Raw genomic sequence first — 18,555 nt, 5'->3', positions numbered from 1 at the left:
TCATCCTGAAGGATCATAAAGTGCTTTACAAATTAGCATCCTGGAGCACTTATCGTATCTACTTGAAAACAAGATACAGGCTTCTTTTTGGATGGTCTGTCACGTCAGAATAAGATTAATAAGGTTAAGGTGCCATTAATGGTAGACTTCTCTATTTAAAGCTATGGTAGTTTTAAATCTATACAAAAACTGTCAGCACTGAGATTCATCTGTGTTTACTGATAGATGCCAGTGCTCAATAGATGCCACTAACTTACAGCTGAATTCAATATTTTAAAATGTTTTGAACTCTCTCATCCCTATCAGCTTTGGCATTTAAGAAACAGCAATGCATTTAGTGTAAATATGATATAATAAGTAAGATATATGTATACAGTAGCTATAGTATAATGCATAAACAAAAGCCATTAGGAAGAGAGTAGATCTCCATTACATACAAAGAAGCAATCACTGCTTCATGAAGTGGCTGAACCACAGACTGCTGGAAGGTATGAGAACATTGCACTGTGCTTACTCTGGTCTTGTGTTCTTATATATTTTCTACGAGAGCCATGATAAAGATCTAAATAATGCTTATATCTGACTTAGTACAACTGTTCTAATGTTTAACACATTTGGGAGAGTTTTGCTATCTTCAATAAGCAGTATATACAACTTATACCTGCTAAAAAGGTAGATGTGTAGACTTGTGTGCAGGTAGATGTGTAGACTTGTCAAATATAAAGTTATGTTCCTGGTAGCAACACAGGATGCTGTTAGCCTTCTTTGCTGCTAGGGCATATTGTGTTCAGCTGGCCTCGAGACCAAAGAAATATATCTAATTTCTCCCCGTCCACCAAAAAATAAATAATAATTAAAAAATCAAAGACCTTCCCCAGGGACCTCTTCTGCAGACCTGCTCCCCAGCTAGTCAGTCCCTGGCTTGTGTCGTTGTACAGGGGTCCTCCTCCCAAGGGATAGGATTAGTACTTGTCATTGTTGAATTTCACAAGGTTCTTGTTGGCCCATTCCCCCAGCCAGCTTTGGTCCCTCTGAATGGCAGTCCTGCCCTCAAATCTTTCCCCCTAATCCAGTGTCATCTGCAAATGTTATGAGTTTACTTCATCACCTCCTCCACATCACTGATAACAATATTAAATGGGGTAGGTCATAGCACATGTATTATGTGCCTGCAGGAAAAGCACAACCCATTAATCACTCCCCTCTAAATCCAACCATCTATTTTTTTGCTCATCAAGTTGCCCAGCCATCCAGAATACCTGGATGTAACAGGTAACATCCAAACATCCAGGCCAAAAGTTACAGTAGGAAAATACCTGAAGTCTAGAGTTCATCTCAGCTAACAGCAATACTATAACTTCAGTCCAGTTTCACAAAATATTAAAGATTCTTACTAGGATGAATCTACCCCAAAAGACATGCTTTAATCTGTTCAGCCAGTATGTCAGCCAATTGTTTATGGCTTTACTGTAAAAAAAAAAAATTAAATCTTCGTGACATTTTTAATGCTACAGCAGTTGCATTTAGCGTAAGCTTTTTGTTAATGTTCTTCTTGAAGTGGAAAATCTGAATAGATTTTATTGATGTTTCCAACATAGTATAAGGCAACCCTCTTATCATAGGAAAAAGATTTACATAAAGGATACTCTGCTGGCATATTGCAACTTTGCAACTTAATTGGTATGCTACAAATCTGGCGTTTTAGTGATGTCTTAATACAAGGTAAATAATAGATCAGTCCTACGTGAATGATATCAGCTATCCTAACATCTTGGACAAAAACTTGAAACCGTTCAGCTTTATTTAACTATTTTGCAAGTGCCAGTTTTGAAGTTATCTATATTTTGTTAAGAAAGTAACAAGTAAAGGCTTGACAATTTAGCATGCAACTTCTCTTAATTACAACTTTGTGCACTGCCCTTGTATTATAGACGTCGCATAATGTCCTGGTATTACAGATTCATAGAAACTGTAGACAGGTGTTTATTTATATAATTAATCAAACTTTTGTTGTTGTTGTTTCAGTATACTTATTAGAGTAGAGGGAATCCATGTGATATTTGTGCAAATGTGTGTTGGCAATGGTTAAACAGAAGCTACATCATTGTCTACCAGTTCCTGTCTACCTCTGGAACAGGAGACACGTTGGGGAGTGCACATGTAATGGAGAGCATTTATGGCTCTTGGAATCTTTAGGAAAGATGGTAATGCCTGTGCTTAAAAGGTACCCAACAAAGCCTCTGCACACTTGATAATTCCTCTTGAAGGAAAAACAAAAGAATATCTGACCCAAATGGCTGTCCTGCACAAGGGAATCAAGTGACATAGTCTTGCATGGATTACTGTCATGAATGAGGAAAAACTTGTGAAACTATTTATTGCAAAGTTAAAACTTCTTTCAAAACAAGTAATACCTGCAACCATCTAATTCTTTGTAAAAAACTCTGAACTTTCCTTATTTTCGCAGTGAAAAAGATAGTAACCTTTTTTCTTTTTTTTTTTTTTTTTAGTATGTGTATATAATTCATTAAAAAAATTACTATATGCATGTAAATTACACAAAATAAATGAAGGAATTGTAGTTCCTCTGTCATTAAACTTTTGACTCATTGCCTGGAAAAGAGCCTAAGCTAGCAACAGGACAGAAGCTTATTGTTTATTCTCAAAAGTGTCACAGTGCAGCTGTTCAGATTGTCCCACTGGAAGAATTGTGTTCGCCATTTGACAGTTCAGTTCTTGCAACCACTCAGTCTGTGGATATGGGCTAGCTTTGTATAATTTGTAAAATATGTATAAGGGAAATGTCCACTAAGACACATGCTGAGACCGTCAGTTCATTTCACATGCTCTTTCCCTGGTGACATCAGTCACTACTGAATGAGGTTAATAAATGTATCCAGCAATTTCTCATCTACCTTGAGTTTATGTCTTTAAGTAATGAAGTCCCATTACTGCTGTTGTATCTAACTTAAGCTGGTTAAAAAAAAAAAAAGGCAAAAAAAGCATATATATATGTATATTTTTTGCATTTTAAAATGGGTGAGTTGACAAAGTGATTTTTAGTTGTTTTCTTTATGTACATATATATATAGAATCAGCATAAATTTAATGAGACTTGATATGTCATCTTATTTCCGATATACACATTTCTTGTCACACAAATATAACAACTCAGCTATTGCAGAAGAAAAACAGTTTATAAATTCAGTAATTTACTAATAGATTGTTTTTTAGTGAATTTAACCCCTTAAAACACAGTTTCTGTGGCAGGGATAAAGGAAAATTGTTTATCTGCATTTTTCCTTTAAATGCGTCTCTCTTCATTTCTGTATCTAGAGGATTATATATATATTTTTCACTCACTAGATGTAGTTGTCAATTAGGGAAGTTTTCAGTCTTTTCTGAATAAATGGTATTTGTTTAAGCCCATGACTACTGCCCTCCAAGTCATCAACAATCAGCAGAACAAAAAACATTTTCTACAGAAAGCAAAAAGACAACATCTGAGCTAATATGAAAATTAGCACCTTGTTTGATAAATTGTAATCTTTTGCCTCCTTAAACTGTAACACTTTTATGAAAAAATGATTATTGTAGTAAGAATGGGGGCTGATATTTTTTGGTGTGGGGAGAAATTATATAATGTTTTGGGTGCCTATCCTCAGACAGCTTTGTCTTCATCAGCCTTGACTGTCTAGTATCAGCTTCACTCCCTTTCTTGATGAAGAGATTTTTTCAGGAACAAGAACACTTTCTGGCAAACTTTATGTTATTTAAATGAAATTTTGCAGAAATTTTCCCTATCTCTTTTTACCAAAGTAAAACACCAAGGAAACATGCAAGGAACGAGTGCATATTATCTGTCAACAATGTAAAAACAAACAACAACAATAACAAACAAATAAACAAATAAATAAATTCAGAAACAGATAAAAATAATAGATTTCACTTGATAAATGCTGCACCTCAGCAGGTGTAATGATGCTATGAGACAGTCACAAACTCAAATTTCCCTATCCATCCACAAAAGCCATTTTCTCCATGTCAGTGACCTGCAGAATCCGAACATCTTAACCAGAATTATCCTTCAGCCAGGCTGCCTGGGAGCATAAAGCCAGCACACTTCAAAGACCTGTACAGTCTATGATGAAGTAAATTGTGGACGGAAGGCAATCATTCTCAATACGGTACATCACACTGCTCTCGAGAATGCATCTGACTCAAATAGACATTTGTCACTTGGTGATAAGGAGCAATGTAGTCCTTTAGACAACTAGTCCTCTGCACATCTTTTGATTGTTCTATAGCTTCTTTGTACATAAGCAATATACACTCATCTAATCTAAGATCTCTACAAGACAAAAATCTTAGTCTAAGTCACGTCATGCTTCCTCCATAATCAAGAGAGGAAAACAGATGTATCCAAAAGGTGATTTAAAGTATTTCAACATCCAATTAATTGCCCTTTGGAACTGCCTCGTTCTAGCATAATTATTAAACCTATTCACATTTTTTATAGCCACTATGCAAAGAAGGGAGCACAGGGTCTTCCTCTGAGAGTTGCTAAGATCATGCTTCACCATTTATGCTTCACCAGAGAACTGAAACCCTAAAGGCATTTCTGTGCCTTTAACTTTTCTTTTGTTGGAAGGACTTGGTCAAGGACTCTATTAACTAGTCATTAACAAGTCATCTGACCAATGACAGATGTCCCTGAATGTCTTGTCTTCTACTTATTCAAGAGAAAGTGCTGACGTGGTAGATGCAGTTAGAGATTGACAGATGCTGTTTCAGGGGCTGTCAAGCTCATTCATATGCTCCTGCTTTCCTCTTGGCTTTCCATGGGAAACTGGGGGCCCAACTGAACTCTAGCACTCAGCATTGCAATGGTCTGCTTCTGCAGAGATATGAAAGCAAATTGGAACTTTATTATCAGTAGACACGTTGAACTCTTAATTACCTCCACTCATCGTATGATATTATTGTGCATTCTTAAATGGGTGTTCATACACTGAAAAATGCATAAACCACTGAGCTGCAAAAGAGAGTTCATGGTAAGTATTTGAAATACATATGCTAGTGCATTTCTAATGAAGTTAGTTTAGAGAGAATGAAGTTAGTTTAGAGACCCTGCTATATGACTTCACTGGAAAATCTCTGAGGTTGCTTGTCTATAACAGCTCTGCACCTTTCTGTTTATTGTTGTTTAACTTCTGTGCCAGGTCTCTGATAAGGAGAGAGTACTTGAGGGAATGATGGCTGTTAATTAGGGATTAGATCCTTCCCCAGTAACAAGTGAGTGTTAGAGGGGGTTACGTTTTGTGCAAAGTATTCCGTTCTTCACAATGCTAAACTAAAGAAACAAGAAAAGCAATCCTCTGAGAAAATTCTGAGGGCAAGAGGTGAGTTACATTTTTACTCTAGGTCTATGATGGTTATGTCACATGCAACATGGACTGTGACTATATTTCATACATTCTTTCATTGATTAATCATCACATATTCACTGCACTTCAGTATTGCTGTAAGAACTGAAGTTGCTGAACTTGCAGGTGAAAAACCCTAAATATATAGGGTTACATGTTTAGAGACTATAGCAGTGTGGACTTGGTACAGAAAAACACTTCTAACTCTCTACTTCTCAGTCTGAATAGCCCATTAGCTGGCATGGTTTAGAGGTGTGTTGCTGCATATAGGAATCCATAATCCTTATGGAGAGTATGAGGCACCTCTGACATGTGTAGCCTTACAGCTACCCTGTCATCCTTCTAGCAGTTTCGCTGATATTACTGCTAAGGTGAGTGACACAGTCTCCCACACACAGTCCAGTTAGCTTTTTTGCTCTAGTACAAACTTCACAGCTTTTTTTGAATTACCTTTCTGCTTTCTTCTCTTGCCTCAGAATTGAATAGGATGTTCCACAACACGGACAGCCTGGCTGCCTACTGGTACATTTTGCTCCATGGAAACACAGAATATGGTACATTTGGAAAGGGGAGAACTACTTGTGTCTCAGTCCCACGCAAGGCAAAGCAGCAAGAATTACTTTGACTTAGATGCACTCCTTGACCATACACGCCTACTGAGATTTGTCTGCCTTGTTGAGGCTGTTGAATGTGGGTTTTCCTCCTTGCACTGACAATGCTTTGCTGTCTTCAATAGTCATACCCTCCCTTCCCTTCTTCATATGTTACTATGAAGTGTTAAAAAACAGAAGAGAAAACGCTGGCAGAATAAAACAGTGCTTATGCTGGTTATGCTGAGGGATCCAAAAGAAACAAGGGATTCTCAGTGAAAACAAACAGCGAGTTTCTGGAGCACTAAATACTGCTACATTATCATTCACTGATCACTGCCATCATTGCTTTGGCACCTCAGCAGAACCATGATGCCAATTCTTTTTTTTTTTTTTTTTAATGCAAATTATTCAGCAATCTTTGTAGAGAAAATCCTTGGCAATTCCTTCCTATCTATCAGCACTCCCTGAGGAGGGGAGAGTGAATACCTTGAAAAGAAGAGCTGTGAGTTCTAGATGACGGCATATGCTGAAGAAACAAGAAACCTCCAGAGACAGGCCAGCTAGCAAGTATATATTTATTTTTCATTCAGAGCTACTATTCTCTTGCCATCACAATTTTGACCTAGTTCCTCATTCTTAAACACCTCATTCACATGCTAAAATTTGCATTAAGTATTTCTGTGCAAAATTATGTAAGAGGCACCAAAGGCAATCTGTACCTCAAGTACCAGTTTTCATTAAGCAAGAAAACAAATAAGCAGAAAGCATATTCACAGAATATGCAGTGAAACAGACTGAATTTTATACAGAATCACAGAATGGCCGAGGTTGGAAGGGACCTCTGAAAATCATCTACTTCAACCCCCCTGCGGAGCAGGATCTCCTAGAGCACATTGCGCAGGATGGCATCCAGGCGGGTTTTGAATATCGCCAGAGAAGGAGACTGCACAACCTCTCTGGGCAACCTGTCCCAGTGCTCTGTCACCCTCACAGTAAAGAAGTGCCCCCTCATATTGAGCTGGAACTTCTTGTGCTTCAGTTTGTGCCCATTGCCTCTCATCCTGTCGCTGGGCGCAACTGAAAAGAGACCAGCTTCATCCTCTTGACACCCTCCCCTCAGATATTTATATACATTGATGAGATCTCCCCTCAGTCTTCTCTTTTCCAGGCTAAACAGGCCTGGAAAAGAGCCTCTTTCATCCTGTTCTCGTGCAACAGGTGCTCTAGTCCTCTAATCATCTTCATCATCCTCTGGACTCGCTCCAGTAGTTCTATGTCCCTCCTGTACTGGGGAGCCCAGAACTGGACACAATACTCCAGGTGTGGCCTCACCAGAGCTAAGTAAAGGGGGAGGATCACCTCCCTTGACCTGCTGGCAACACTCGTCCAAATGCATCCCAGGGTACCCTTGGCCTTCTTGTCCACAAGGGCACATTGCTGACTCATGGTCAGCCTGCAGTCCACCGGGACTCCCAGGTCTCTCTCTGCAGAGCTGCACTCCAGCAGGTCACCCCCCAGACTGTACTGGTGCTTGGGGTTATTCCTCCCTAGGTGCGGGACCCTGCGCTTGGCCTTGTTGAACTTCACAAGGTTCCTCTCAGACCAAGTCTCCAGCCTGTCATGGTCCCTCTGAACGGCAGCACAGCCCTCTGGGGTATCAGCCACTCCTCCCTGCTTTGTGTTGTCAGCACACAAATTGAGATACTATTGATATTCATAATGTAACAATTTCTGGATCCCTAAACAGGAAGTAACTAACCTTCACTATGTTAAGTATGTGGTGAGATCTATGGGATTCAAATTATAATAGTAATGTAAGTTTGAAATCTAAGTTTGCCCTATAGTTATCTCTGTGGTATAGCTGGGTACCCATGGCATTTGCTTGTATGCCTACAGGTATACTGTTTGCATACTTAGGATGTGTTAATTTATTCTCCCAGTTGAGAATCTGGCAGTATTGGGAAGGCAGCTCACACTATCAAGGCACCTCAGCTATCAAATTGACCAAACTGCACAAAGATCATTCAAATGATCAGTAGAAACTATTCTTGCATGTGTAGAAAAGCTCACACAGGACAGTCTTTGATGCACAAAGACGGGATGTTTTGCACACACTGTAAGATAATCACAGACAGTGGATGACACACATGCTTCTGTGGTCACACAGGACCACATTCCAGTTACTTCAGCAACACAGCAGTTCAGGGAGTCTCATCCAATACAGCTGAAGAGCCTGCTGCAAGGATCTTTGACCAGAGACTCCCATTGCCACCTGTACAGTGCCTGGCTGAGCCCTGGGGAGATCTGGCTCCCCACATCAGCATTATCGAGGTGGTTTGTTTTAACATACACTCTTCCATTGCCTATGCAACAAGTATAAGGCAATCAGTTAAATATGATGATTCAACAAATCATTTGGTACTTTTGATAAGAAAGAGCGGGAAGGAGAAAGAGAGAGGAGGAGAAGAAGGAGGGGAACAGAGAAAGGGTGAGGAATAGAACAAGAGAGAGGGAAGAAACCAAGAAACAGAGAAAAAGAAAGAAACCAGCCAGCCAGCCAACCCTGGCATCTAGATCAATACCCAATAATCCTACTTGTGTCTTACTGCTGTAGTGGGGGTATAAGTGAATATATTGTTTAATGTACCAGTATTTTAATTAACTTCTTCTGTGTTTCTAGACTTGGATTTCTAAGTGTGCCTCATTGTCTGGTTAATAAGGACATATTGCTATAAGTCTGCAGATACCAAGTAATAAAAATTGAATTTTTAAACAAACAAAAAAAACCCACCTGTGTGAGGCTCCTGGAGAGCTCATTTTGAAAGCCTGACGTTCAGCAGAAGTACTGCACATTTAAAGAACTTTGCTATCTACTTTAATTCTTGGGCACTGAGAGGAGAGGGAGGGATGTGCAAAGCCACAGATTTGTAGTACCTCAAAGATATACAAGGAGTGAGAAATATAACAACTTTTTCTGGCTCAATTCCTCCCTATTGGTACCCCATTCCACCTTTGGCTCTTCTCTGTAAAATCCACATTTCAGCCTCCTCATGTTTGTAGGGAAATCTGTATATACACCAAATAGAAGTATGTCTCTGTGGGGCTCCAAGGATTTTTCTGGATTACAAACCAAAAGTATTACTGCAGCACGCACAGACATAGCCAACTTTGCTTACACCAAGGAGAAGTTATGTACAATACAGCACAGCTACAGCAGCAAGCAATCCCAGCATGGGCTATGAATTTTTGGCAGGACCCTAAGTGAATATTCAATTCAGTGTGATCTCACGCCGAGCAGTGAATTTATAAATGGGAAGTCAATATCTGCACCTTGCCTGTCCAGTCATCACTTACAAGGTATTTCCCCTGATGCACAGCATGTGTGCCATGACTGCCGGCAGCAGAGCTAGTTGAGAATTTGGAACAGGAATTCTACATTGCACAAGTGTAAGTAACTTGCTGTAGGAGAATCAAGCCTTCAGCAACATTAAACCATGGACTACATACAGTTGTGTTGTTGTTCCTCTTGTTCTTGGGTATGAGAGCAGCTTGGATAACAGCATTACTCATCACCCCACAGGACAAAAAATCTCCACAAGGATATCAAGGGACTCCTGCTGAATGCAAGGGCCCCAGGCAGGGAAGGCTGACAAAACCATGGACCTGGCTGCTTCTTTCAAACTGTACTGTGTGGGCGAAGGGGTCCTTATGTATTCCAAAATCATCAGTGGGTGTTACACCAACTAGCAAGAAAATACCTCATAATATATACAGAAAATTCACGTAACGCCCTAAATATGAGGTGGATGCTGGGGGCGGCAGTGATCAAGATTTTACTGCCAAAAACCTTGTGAAAACAATATTTAGCAATTCAAGTAAGTTCGTGCCACTTTCTACTTACTGCTCAAGGGAACACCAAAGCTGGCAGTCAGTAATTGCTTCTGCACAGAAACAGCGTTTGACACATACTATTAAATTTTAAACTTGTGAAAAGAAAGTCTGATGGTTTCATGACAAACCCACTTAAAGCATGTGCCTCTGAAGGAAGACAAACAGCATATGAAAAAAACTCTGAGTTCCTTGTAAATATTAGATATAAGAAAGGGTGCGATTCCAAAAGCTCCAACGGACAAACCTTACCCTTGCTAGACCTTGCAATTGGCAGCCTTTTACAACTTGATAGGTAAAAAGATCATAAAGTATTCCTGCTCACAGTCAAGGGGTGAATGAACATAACCTCTGCCACTGTCTTCTCCTTTACAAGTGGAGTCAGACTTATGTGAACATTTATGTTAGAGTTATGGAAAGGAGAAATCTGAAATCCTGTAATAAATTTCTCTGTGTGAAGATATTACAGAAAAATGGGATCTTATTGTTCTGCTAATCCCTTCTGAAGAAGAGTCCCAGTAGCTCTATAGAAAGAATATATTTCTCAGTTCTGTACATGTTGAATACCTACACAAGCCTACCTGTTTTTCTAATTCCTCTGTTAATCTTTATGGAAACTTCTCACGCAGAGAACGTAGAGTTATATAAAAAGCAACAGCCAAACAGTCTGCTGTTATGTATAACACAACAGATTTTACCTCTGCTTTTAATGTCTGTATAGCTTATATATCTGGAACAGATGTTGTGACCTTTTTTTCTGCACTGCTGCTTTCTGTGACAACCAAACAGCAAAATTTAAAATGACAACTGAATTTCCTGCTGCATTCGACACAGGAACTATTTTTAATGCTGCAAATTGTTTTTTCATGAATTATGCTAATGAAATTAATTATTATGTCTCATAGAGAGTTGTTGCTGTTTACCTGAAACTGTGTGATCCTTTGGGTCTCTCAGTAGTTTGAGCCTTGCATGAGGGAAAATGTACTGCAGGGGCTTCCCATTTATCTGAGGAACACAAATATGCATGTCATAAAAAGATAAAATAACATATATAATATATAATAACAATAATTTTAGACAGTTGAAACAGAATCAAGCAAATAAACTTATTTCATCCAGGGAAATACCACAACTTCATGACTCAAACATCGCCTGACTTTCAAGATATGTTTGTCAGACTAAAAAATCCTTCTGCAGGGGAATGAAGATTTGCTTCCAGAAAAACAGATTCAGTTTGAATATGGCTTTAGTTACGTTTTTATTTCCTAATGACTGGAAGGTGATTGCTGTTATCTGTAGCTTTTCTTCACATTAATCCTTTGTCCAAGTGACGTACAAGAAGAGAATGAAATTATATATGATTTCTGTAAATAGTACAAAATACTGTTCATATAGACCTGAACAAAATGGTGGTGAACATGTAAAAAGCCATGGGTTGCTGCTCTAGTTTCAGCATGAATACATATCCTAACTTAGAATCATAGAATCGTAAAGGTTGGAAAAGACCTCCAAGATCATCTGGTCCAACTGTCCCCCAGTGAATGTACTTCATTACCAGATCTTAAAAGCCTTTTGAAATACCTGACCTAAAACTTGAAAGGTTACTTTTTACATGATCATGTGCAACATTCACTTGGGCTACTACTGCAAAATATCAAAGCTGAAAGCAACGTATATCTACAACATGCATTCAAAAGCCAGGGGTCCAGCTGGGATGACTCCACCTGCCCTACGTTATGGGCATGGAAGAGGCCATGCAGCATGTACGACCTCATTTGTTAGATATGATCACCGCATGTCCACACCCAAAGACCTTTGCAGAAAGACTGTCGCAACACTCACACACCTCACACCCACCGCATGCTCTCTTTGCCTGCAGTCTTTGTCTTTCAGAAACAAAGCAGAAAACATCAGCTCTGCCACGTTCATGCCAAGCCCGAGCATTGTACCCTGACCAAGCAATGGGAGTGTGGCTGCCTGGGGCTTGTCACCGCTGAATGCCAATGGGACTGGGGGTGGAATTCAGGAGCTGATGGGCCGATGTTAATCAGCAGAAGTCTGAGTGTATTAGAAGCCTGCTGTCAGGAGTTTATTACTATTATTTATACTTAAGTAGCATTTAAAGGGATTAAGCTCCTTCTGAACTAAGCACTTTAAACTCAGTCTCTGCCCTGGAGAATTTATGATGTTAATGGATAGCACACGTAAGTGACAGGAGGGGAAACAGAGAAGTCAAGTGGCTGGCTTAGCTCAGTCCCACGGTGAGCAGGAGTTCATACATCATTTGTCATAATTCGGTTTCTTACCCAGTGGATGGCATTGCATCTAGAAGGCTGAAATCCTCCCACAGTACACTGACAGTAGCATTGGCCAAAATTTATCACAGACGAAAAAGAGATCATGGATTTGGTAGTGGACAGGTGCTCCAGAATAAATCAGAATTGAGATCAGGCAGACTTTATGACTTACCGTGGTATTTTGCCAGGATATAGGGTCTAATATTACCAGAAGTGTGTAAAGTGCCATGAGATGCCCATGCTTATAAGTGGATAGGGACATTAATATATTTTCTTAATGACGTTATTAAAATTCAGCAAGTGTAATTTAACAGTAAAATTAATGTGTTTGTCATGTGTAACTTACATATAATTGTAAACAATGTGAAAAAATATTTTAATTAAATAAATAAGAATTAATACAAAGTAATAAAGTTCAAGAGAAACAGTATGAACATATTAGACCAGTTCTGTAGCTGGGATCCTTTTCGGTGAATGCAATTCAAATTAAACTGAGGAACACTGAAGCTCATAAACTTCAATTTACAAATTGTTTATGTATTTTAATCCTCTATCCTATCTTTCTTTAGCAAAATTAACATTTTGAATAAATAATAAACCAAGCATATTCAACAGCATATTGTATATGATTTACTGACAAATATATCAGAAAATATAGACTGTCTCCTACTTTAGTCTATTACTTTCTCATTATTTTCACTTCCAGAATTTTATGATAAGTATAAATCTTAGTGATTCATAAAGTTATGAATAAAAGCATTAAAGTTTATTAGTATTCAGGGTAGTATATAATTTTTTATTGTTTGTGGGAATCAGTACTTAAATCGAAGATGACATTAGGCATTTACCTTCAGAATGATTTGTGTCTGAAAGTGGCAGGAGAATACACAGGAAAAAACAGGGGTTGCTGTAAACAGATTATGCAAGGAAGAAAAGTTATGTTGGTTTTGATGGTTTTACTTTAACCACTAATGACCGTATTTATCTGAAATCTAGTATATACAAGACCCTTCAGAATACAAGTCATTTAGTCCCTCCAATTGTTCACACCTTTTTCTAACTTTATCTGAAGAAGACTTAATTCACAAGAATGTATGCCTGGGGGTCCTTCTTGCTGATTAGTCCCCCAGTTATCTCCATGAACACACAGAGCGACCCCACTGCAGACACACAATCACTTCAGCATACAGCTGAGCTATGGTGCAGAAGGGCAGGACCTTCTGTAAAGGTGCAGGAATGGAGGATGTGTAAATTCCCAAGCCTAGATTCTAGGTCACAGGGCTGAAGGTGACTCGACCCCTTGTTTATTCGGTACAGAAAACACAGATTTCTGCCATACGTCCTTGCTACAGAGATCCTTTCCTCAGCTCTCTGGGAGCGCTCAGTACATTTGAGCGCTGACTCTTGTTGTTCAGCACTGGCAATGCCCTCCTCTTCTGATCACAGGCACATTTCGACTCTCCAGTCTATCATCCCCCCTAATGTGCTGTCTGAGCTGACATGGGACTCAGGTCACATTTTTCAACACATTACTCAGCAGGCCCTTGGGGGTTGCAACCCAGTGAGTTAAATGAAAACTAGAGTATAAAGCATCTCCTCCAGGAATTTAAGCTCTGGTCACGTTTGATGTTATCAGTCAGCTTTAAGCCATTCCAAAAATGGAATGAATAGCAAATAAATGTGCTGAGCTTTTCTACCAGTGTTACAGAAAATTACACTTTAAATGTGGACTTTATTTTCCTTTTGTTGTCTTTATGCTTTTTGTCTGATAAAGAAATTCTATGGAAGTCTCACAGAAGCGAATTCTATGAGGTAATGAGAGCAATTAAGAACACTAAATTTCTGTAGTGCTTTATTTAAGTAGAAGAACTAAAATGCAATAAATGTATTTTAGTATTCTAGGCAAACTCCATAATAACTGCTACAAAGTATTAACTGGGCTTTTCAGCTGGTCAACACAGCCACTGTAGTCTCTGTTTTTAAACGGTGCTACACTTCTCCTTCCACCAAAATCTAAGACAACCCGATAAGGTGAACCTCAGCAGATATGTCTGACTGTAGTCCTTTAGGAAATACAGTATTCAAGGGAAATTCTACCTGAATTGTGTGTCCAGGAAGAGGATGGTGGATGACCAAGGTTAGGGGTTAAAGAGTATCAAACCTAATTTCTGGATACCATAGAAACTTGCATGAGCACACAAGTCCTGTGACAGCCAGCACCAGAAACTGCCACAGCTAAGGTAATCCTGCTCCTCTGAGCTGCTGCATTTCCTCTGTGTAGAGCAAGAACACCAAGTTCGCTAGAAATCCTAATGGTGGTAATTTCTCTCTACATATAGATCGCTGATGGAGATAACTTGCAAAAGAAGTATTTAGGATTATTTTAACAACACAATGCTCCTGACCATGAATGAAACGCAAAGTGAGTGGTGTTTGTTTCTTCACAGAGGTCAATACTGAACTTTTGATCTAGAAATCACTCTCTCATGCAGTGAGAATTATAGTGTTGGGTAACAGAAAAACAACTAACAGCCTGCTAAATTCCATCTTGACTTGCAGTGAGGGGGCAACAATTCACTCATTATATTAGATATTCTAACAATTACACTAAATTTAGAAATTTCATATTTCTCATTGTGTTTCTAGCGAATATATATATATATATATACAAAAAGCCTTAAATAGAGAAAGCAGTTTTACAGAAATTTAATGGAATCTCTTTGAGAGTTGGAAAACTATCACAACCAAAGTTTGCAGGTAGCCTTATGGATCTCTTTCATAAACAGTACTTTATCATTTTAACCCTATTACCTTACAACCCATTTTTTCATCATTTTAAAACTGAATATTTCATCATATTTAAATAGAATATTATTGAATCCCCCTAAAAATACATGTTTTAAATGTTACTTTAAGGAAATTGTACAGTCCCATGAACAGAGATAAGCATATACTTTTCAGAATGGCTTTAGAAATAGGGAATTGACATTTAAAAATACTGAATCTCTAGAGCCCTAGCTTTCTTTATTTTTATTTTTGTGTGTGTGTGATTAGAAAACTGTTGCCAAACGGAACTGATGACAATATACTTATGATGAGTTTGTGATTTTATCAATCAGTTAGAGCTTAAAAGACCATCTACGATCACTGGAAGTTCTGTATTTATTCCACCGATCAAGAAGTTTACATCACCTGTTGATGTACTCTCACTGTTCATCTCCTTGGCACGATCTCTTACTCCCCTGGCACCTCTTCCTACTGTTCTTTCACAGTCTCTTTGAAATAGTCAAATTATTTCAGGGTAAAATAATAATTTTTCACAGAAAATCGTCATTAAAAGAGACAATCTCTGAAGATTAAAAGAAGCATCTGATCAACTGGCAGTCACCAAGTAAACTGATGAGGTTAACATGGGTCAATAAGAAATCTGCAATAGATTACGTATTGATTAGGTCTAAGCTCTGCTTACCCTCCTCAGTTCAGAATTACTATAGAGCTATCAAGATACTAAACTACTCTGCAATTTAATGTGATTTAGGAACACTATGTGGAACCACAGAAGTTGCTATAGAAACAAATATTTTAATATTACTAATACGGTATATATGAACTTAATCCCTAAGTTATAAGAAATCCATGGAAACCATGAAGTTCAGGGTTGTCACTCTGTGCATTCTTGTATAAAAAGCATAGGGTTGTGCTTTATTTATTACCTTTAATTACACAAGCTCTGTGGGACATAATTGAGCAATTCTCATTTCATCTAGTAAGGAAACTGATGTTTCACATGTGTGAAACAGAATCTTCTGGAGTACAAATATGATAGTGGTCAATAAAACATTTATAAAAAGAAAATACGACAAATTTACAGTGGATAAGTATATTTGGAAACTTTGACTGATGTGACAAGAAGATTAGTGCTACTCATGAAAATACTTCCTTCTACAGTTGGTTTGTGCTCAATATGGGATTTAAAAGAGTTGCAATGGCTTAATCAGTGTTACTATTAGTCCTAACTAATTCAGGAAAGCTTTTGCAGCAAGGAAAGCTCTGACTGAAGTTGGACATGTTCACATGGACAGGATGAAGAATGATTTGCCATTTTGGGCTCCAGTGTACATTGTGCCTGGACACTACAACTCTGTGGATACAGTAGACAGAAAGCTCGGGATAATATTCAGTTTTTGGTGGTGGTGGTGATGTTTTTTGTTGTTGTTGTTGTTTGTTGTTGGTGGTTTGTTGTTTTTTTTAGTCACAAAAGAGACAGGACTAAAAAAGCCTTTGCAGAGTGTTTACTTTTTCTCAATGAACTCACTGCCTTGAAAAATGTTTATTTTTCATGACAGCTTTAAATCATAAGATGAATGCTAAAAAATAAATACATTAATAGTGATTTACTTGCTTCTATTGCTAAGTGTTCTATTTTCAGAATTCATTGTGAAGCTAATGATTGAAACATTTTAAAATGTCTCTGACACTTTATCTTGTCTTAAAGTAATTTCATAGCTAGATGTGTCTGAAAATCAGTTTTCTTTGTTATTGTATCAAATGCTCAAAGGAGATTTTCAATGTGCAAGATTTCTGACCAACATTTTGACAATGTACGTGATGCTGAGTTCATGAGAGCTGGCATTTCTCACTTCTGCAGACACACTGAAATTATCTTGTATCAGTAGGTGAATGACCATAGCTAACCTGGACTGAAATAGATAAAGAGGGAATTGTTGAAAAACCTTTTCTTCCACATCACTTTTCTTTTGCAGCAGCTTTATATTTTTGTTCACAGAAATTACACTAGTAAAGGCACCCCACAGAACTATTCAAAACGTGCACAATCAAATTTCCAATTACCAAAACCTTAAAAAATGCCCTTGGCAAGATTTTAAATGCAGTATCTCTATTTTCACATAAACATGGGGATACTGCAGTAGCTTCAGGAAGAATATTTATATGTATATTCCTTCTTGAAATAATCCAAGAACACAAGAACTCTCAGCTGCCTTAACTTTCCTGCCCAAAAATTTTGATCAAAGTCTTTCAAACAATCCTATTGTAGTGCTATTTAAATGACAAAACAAAACAAAACAAACAAACAAAAAAGCCACAAAGATCAGACCTTTGTGATTAGTAACACCTTGGAACTTTTCCCAAGGGTAAAAGCACTGGATTTCTAAAAGTTAAATACATCTTACTGACCACCTCCATATCAGGATAACAGTAACCACGTTCTTGGACAAACCTGATTTTCAAAGCAAATTTTAAACTTTATGCCATGATGCTGAAGTGATCAAATACAATTTTGTATGTTCAGAATGATAACATAATCAGCATATTTCTCAAGAGGATGCAAGTGCTCTGGCATTTATTTTTTTCTTTCATCCTTTATCCTGAAATAAAGCTGGTTTGTGGTGAGATCTATTTTAATAGATTCCTGTAAGACTGTATCTTGTAAAGCCCTCTTTCTCAACAAGAAATGGCTAGGCTCGGTATAACCTATCCTGTATAAATCTATGAATATGCTAAATTAGAGATAGGCAAAGGAGAGAAAAAAATTAAATAACACCTTGTATTGTAACATATTTGAATGCTTAATTCATAAAACCTATGTTCTATTGTCAAATGTCAGTGAAAATGTTCATTATCCAAAAAAGTTTCTAAGGCTGCATGAGAGTAGGATAGTCCTGGTTGGATGTTATTTGAGGAATTAACATAGCACATTAAGCTATTAAGTAGCATCAAGGGGCCATGCAAGACAGCTTCCCTGCATTGCACCTTATGGAAAAGAGTATCATTACAGTCAATCAGTAAAAATGATAGCTTAAATAACCAAGTGAATAACTTAAAGATAACACATGAGATACGTAAACTTCATTTATACAAAGAGGATATGTGATGGTATACTAAGATGAACTAGATTTCAAATCAGCACGTTTGGAAAAAACTTATGGTATTTTTCTTTCTCACCATGATAAATGAGACATTTTAATTATTAGACTGATGAAGTCTTGTTTATATATTCAGTACTTGATTACAGGCTCTTGGAATTACACTGACCAGCTACTAGTGTGAGCCAATGTCAACAGGATTAAAAATAAAATAAAATAAAATAAATCTTTTCCTCAGACTACTGTAAAAGGCTTGAAATTGGATCAGATAAAGCTGGTAAGCTAAAATCGAAACAACTGTGGTTTTTCTTAATAGGAAAACCTAATATATATATGGTTTTGGTTAGTAGATTAACTCCTTCCAGATATGTTTCAGAAATTAAAAAACAACCTGAAAAATTAATACTGAAATGCAGAACAATTCTCTTCTAATGCCATCATCCAGTATTGATGGCAAATACAGGTT

The 18,555-nt window shown here is 37.8% G+C and overlaps 2 protein-coding genes across 14 annotated transcripts in view; one reads left to right on the top strand and one right to left on the bottom strand.

Moving 5' to 3' along the window:
• The window catches only part of LOC310883163 (uncharacterized protein), a 447,119-nt gene that overhangs the window by 176,801 nt on the left and 251,763 nt on the right, over positions 1-18,555 (top strand). The window lies entirely within an intron of this gene.
• The window catches only part of PCLO (piccolo presynaptic cytomatrix protein), a 373,598-nt gene that overhangs the window by 134,059 nt on the left and 220,984 nt on the right, over positions 1-18,555 (bottom strand). For all 13 annotated transcript variants that reach the window (XR_014573333.1, XR_014573334.1, XM_083802969.1 and 10 more), the window contains exon 9: positions 10,831-10,912. Coding sequence is in view for 11 of the 13 variants with exons in the window: in XM_083802969.1 (XP_083659095.1) it covers positions 10,831-10,912 (82 nt within the window). In the remaining 2 variants the exon portion in view is untranslated. The remainder of the gene's footprint in view (positions 1-10,830; positions 10,913-18,555) is intronic.

This window comes from Anser anser, assembly GCF_964211835.1.
Source record: "Anser anser genome assembly, chromosome: 1".
NCBI classification, from domain to species: domain Eukaryota; kingdom Metazoa; phylum Chordata; class Aves; order Anseriformes; family Anatidae; genus Anser; species Anser anser.
Note: the sequence above shows the minus strand (reverse complement) of the source record. Positions and strands in the feature narration are given on the sequence as shown.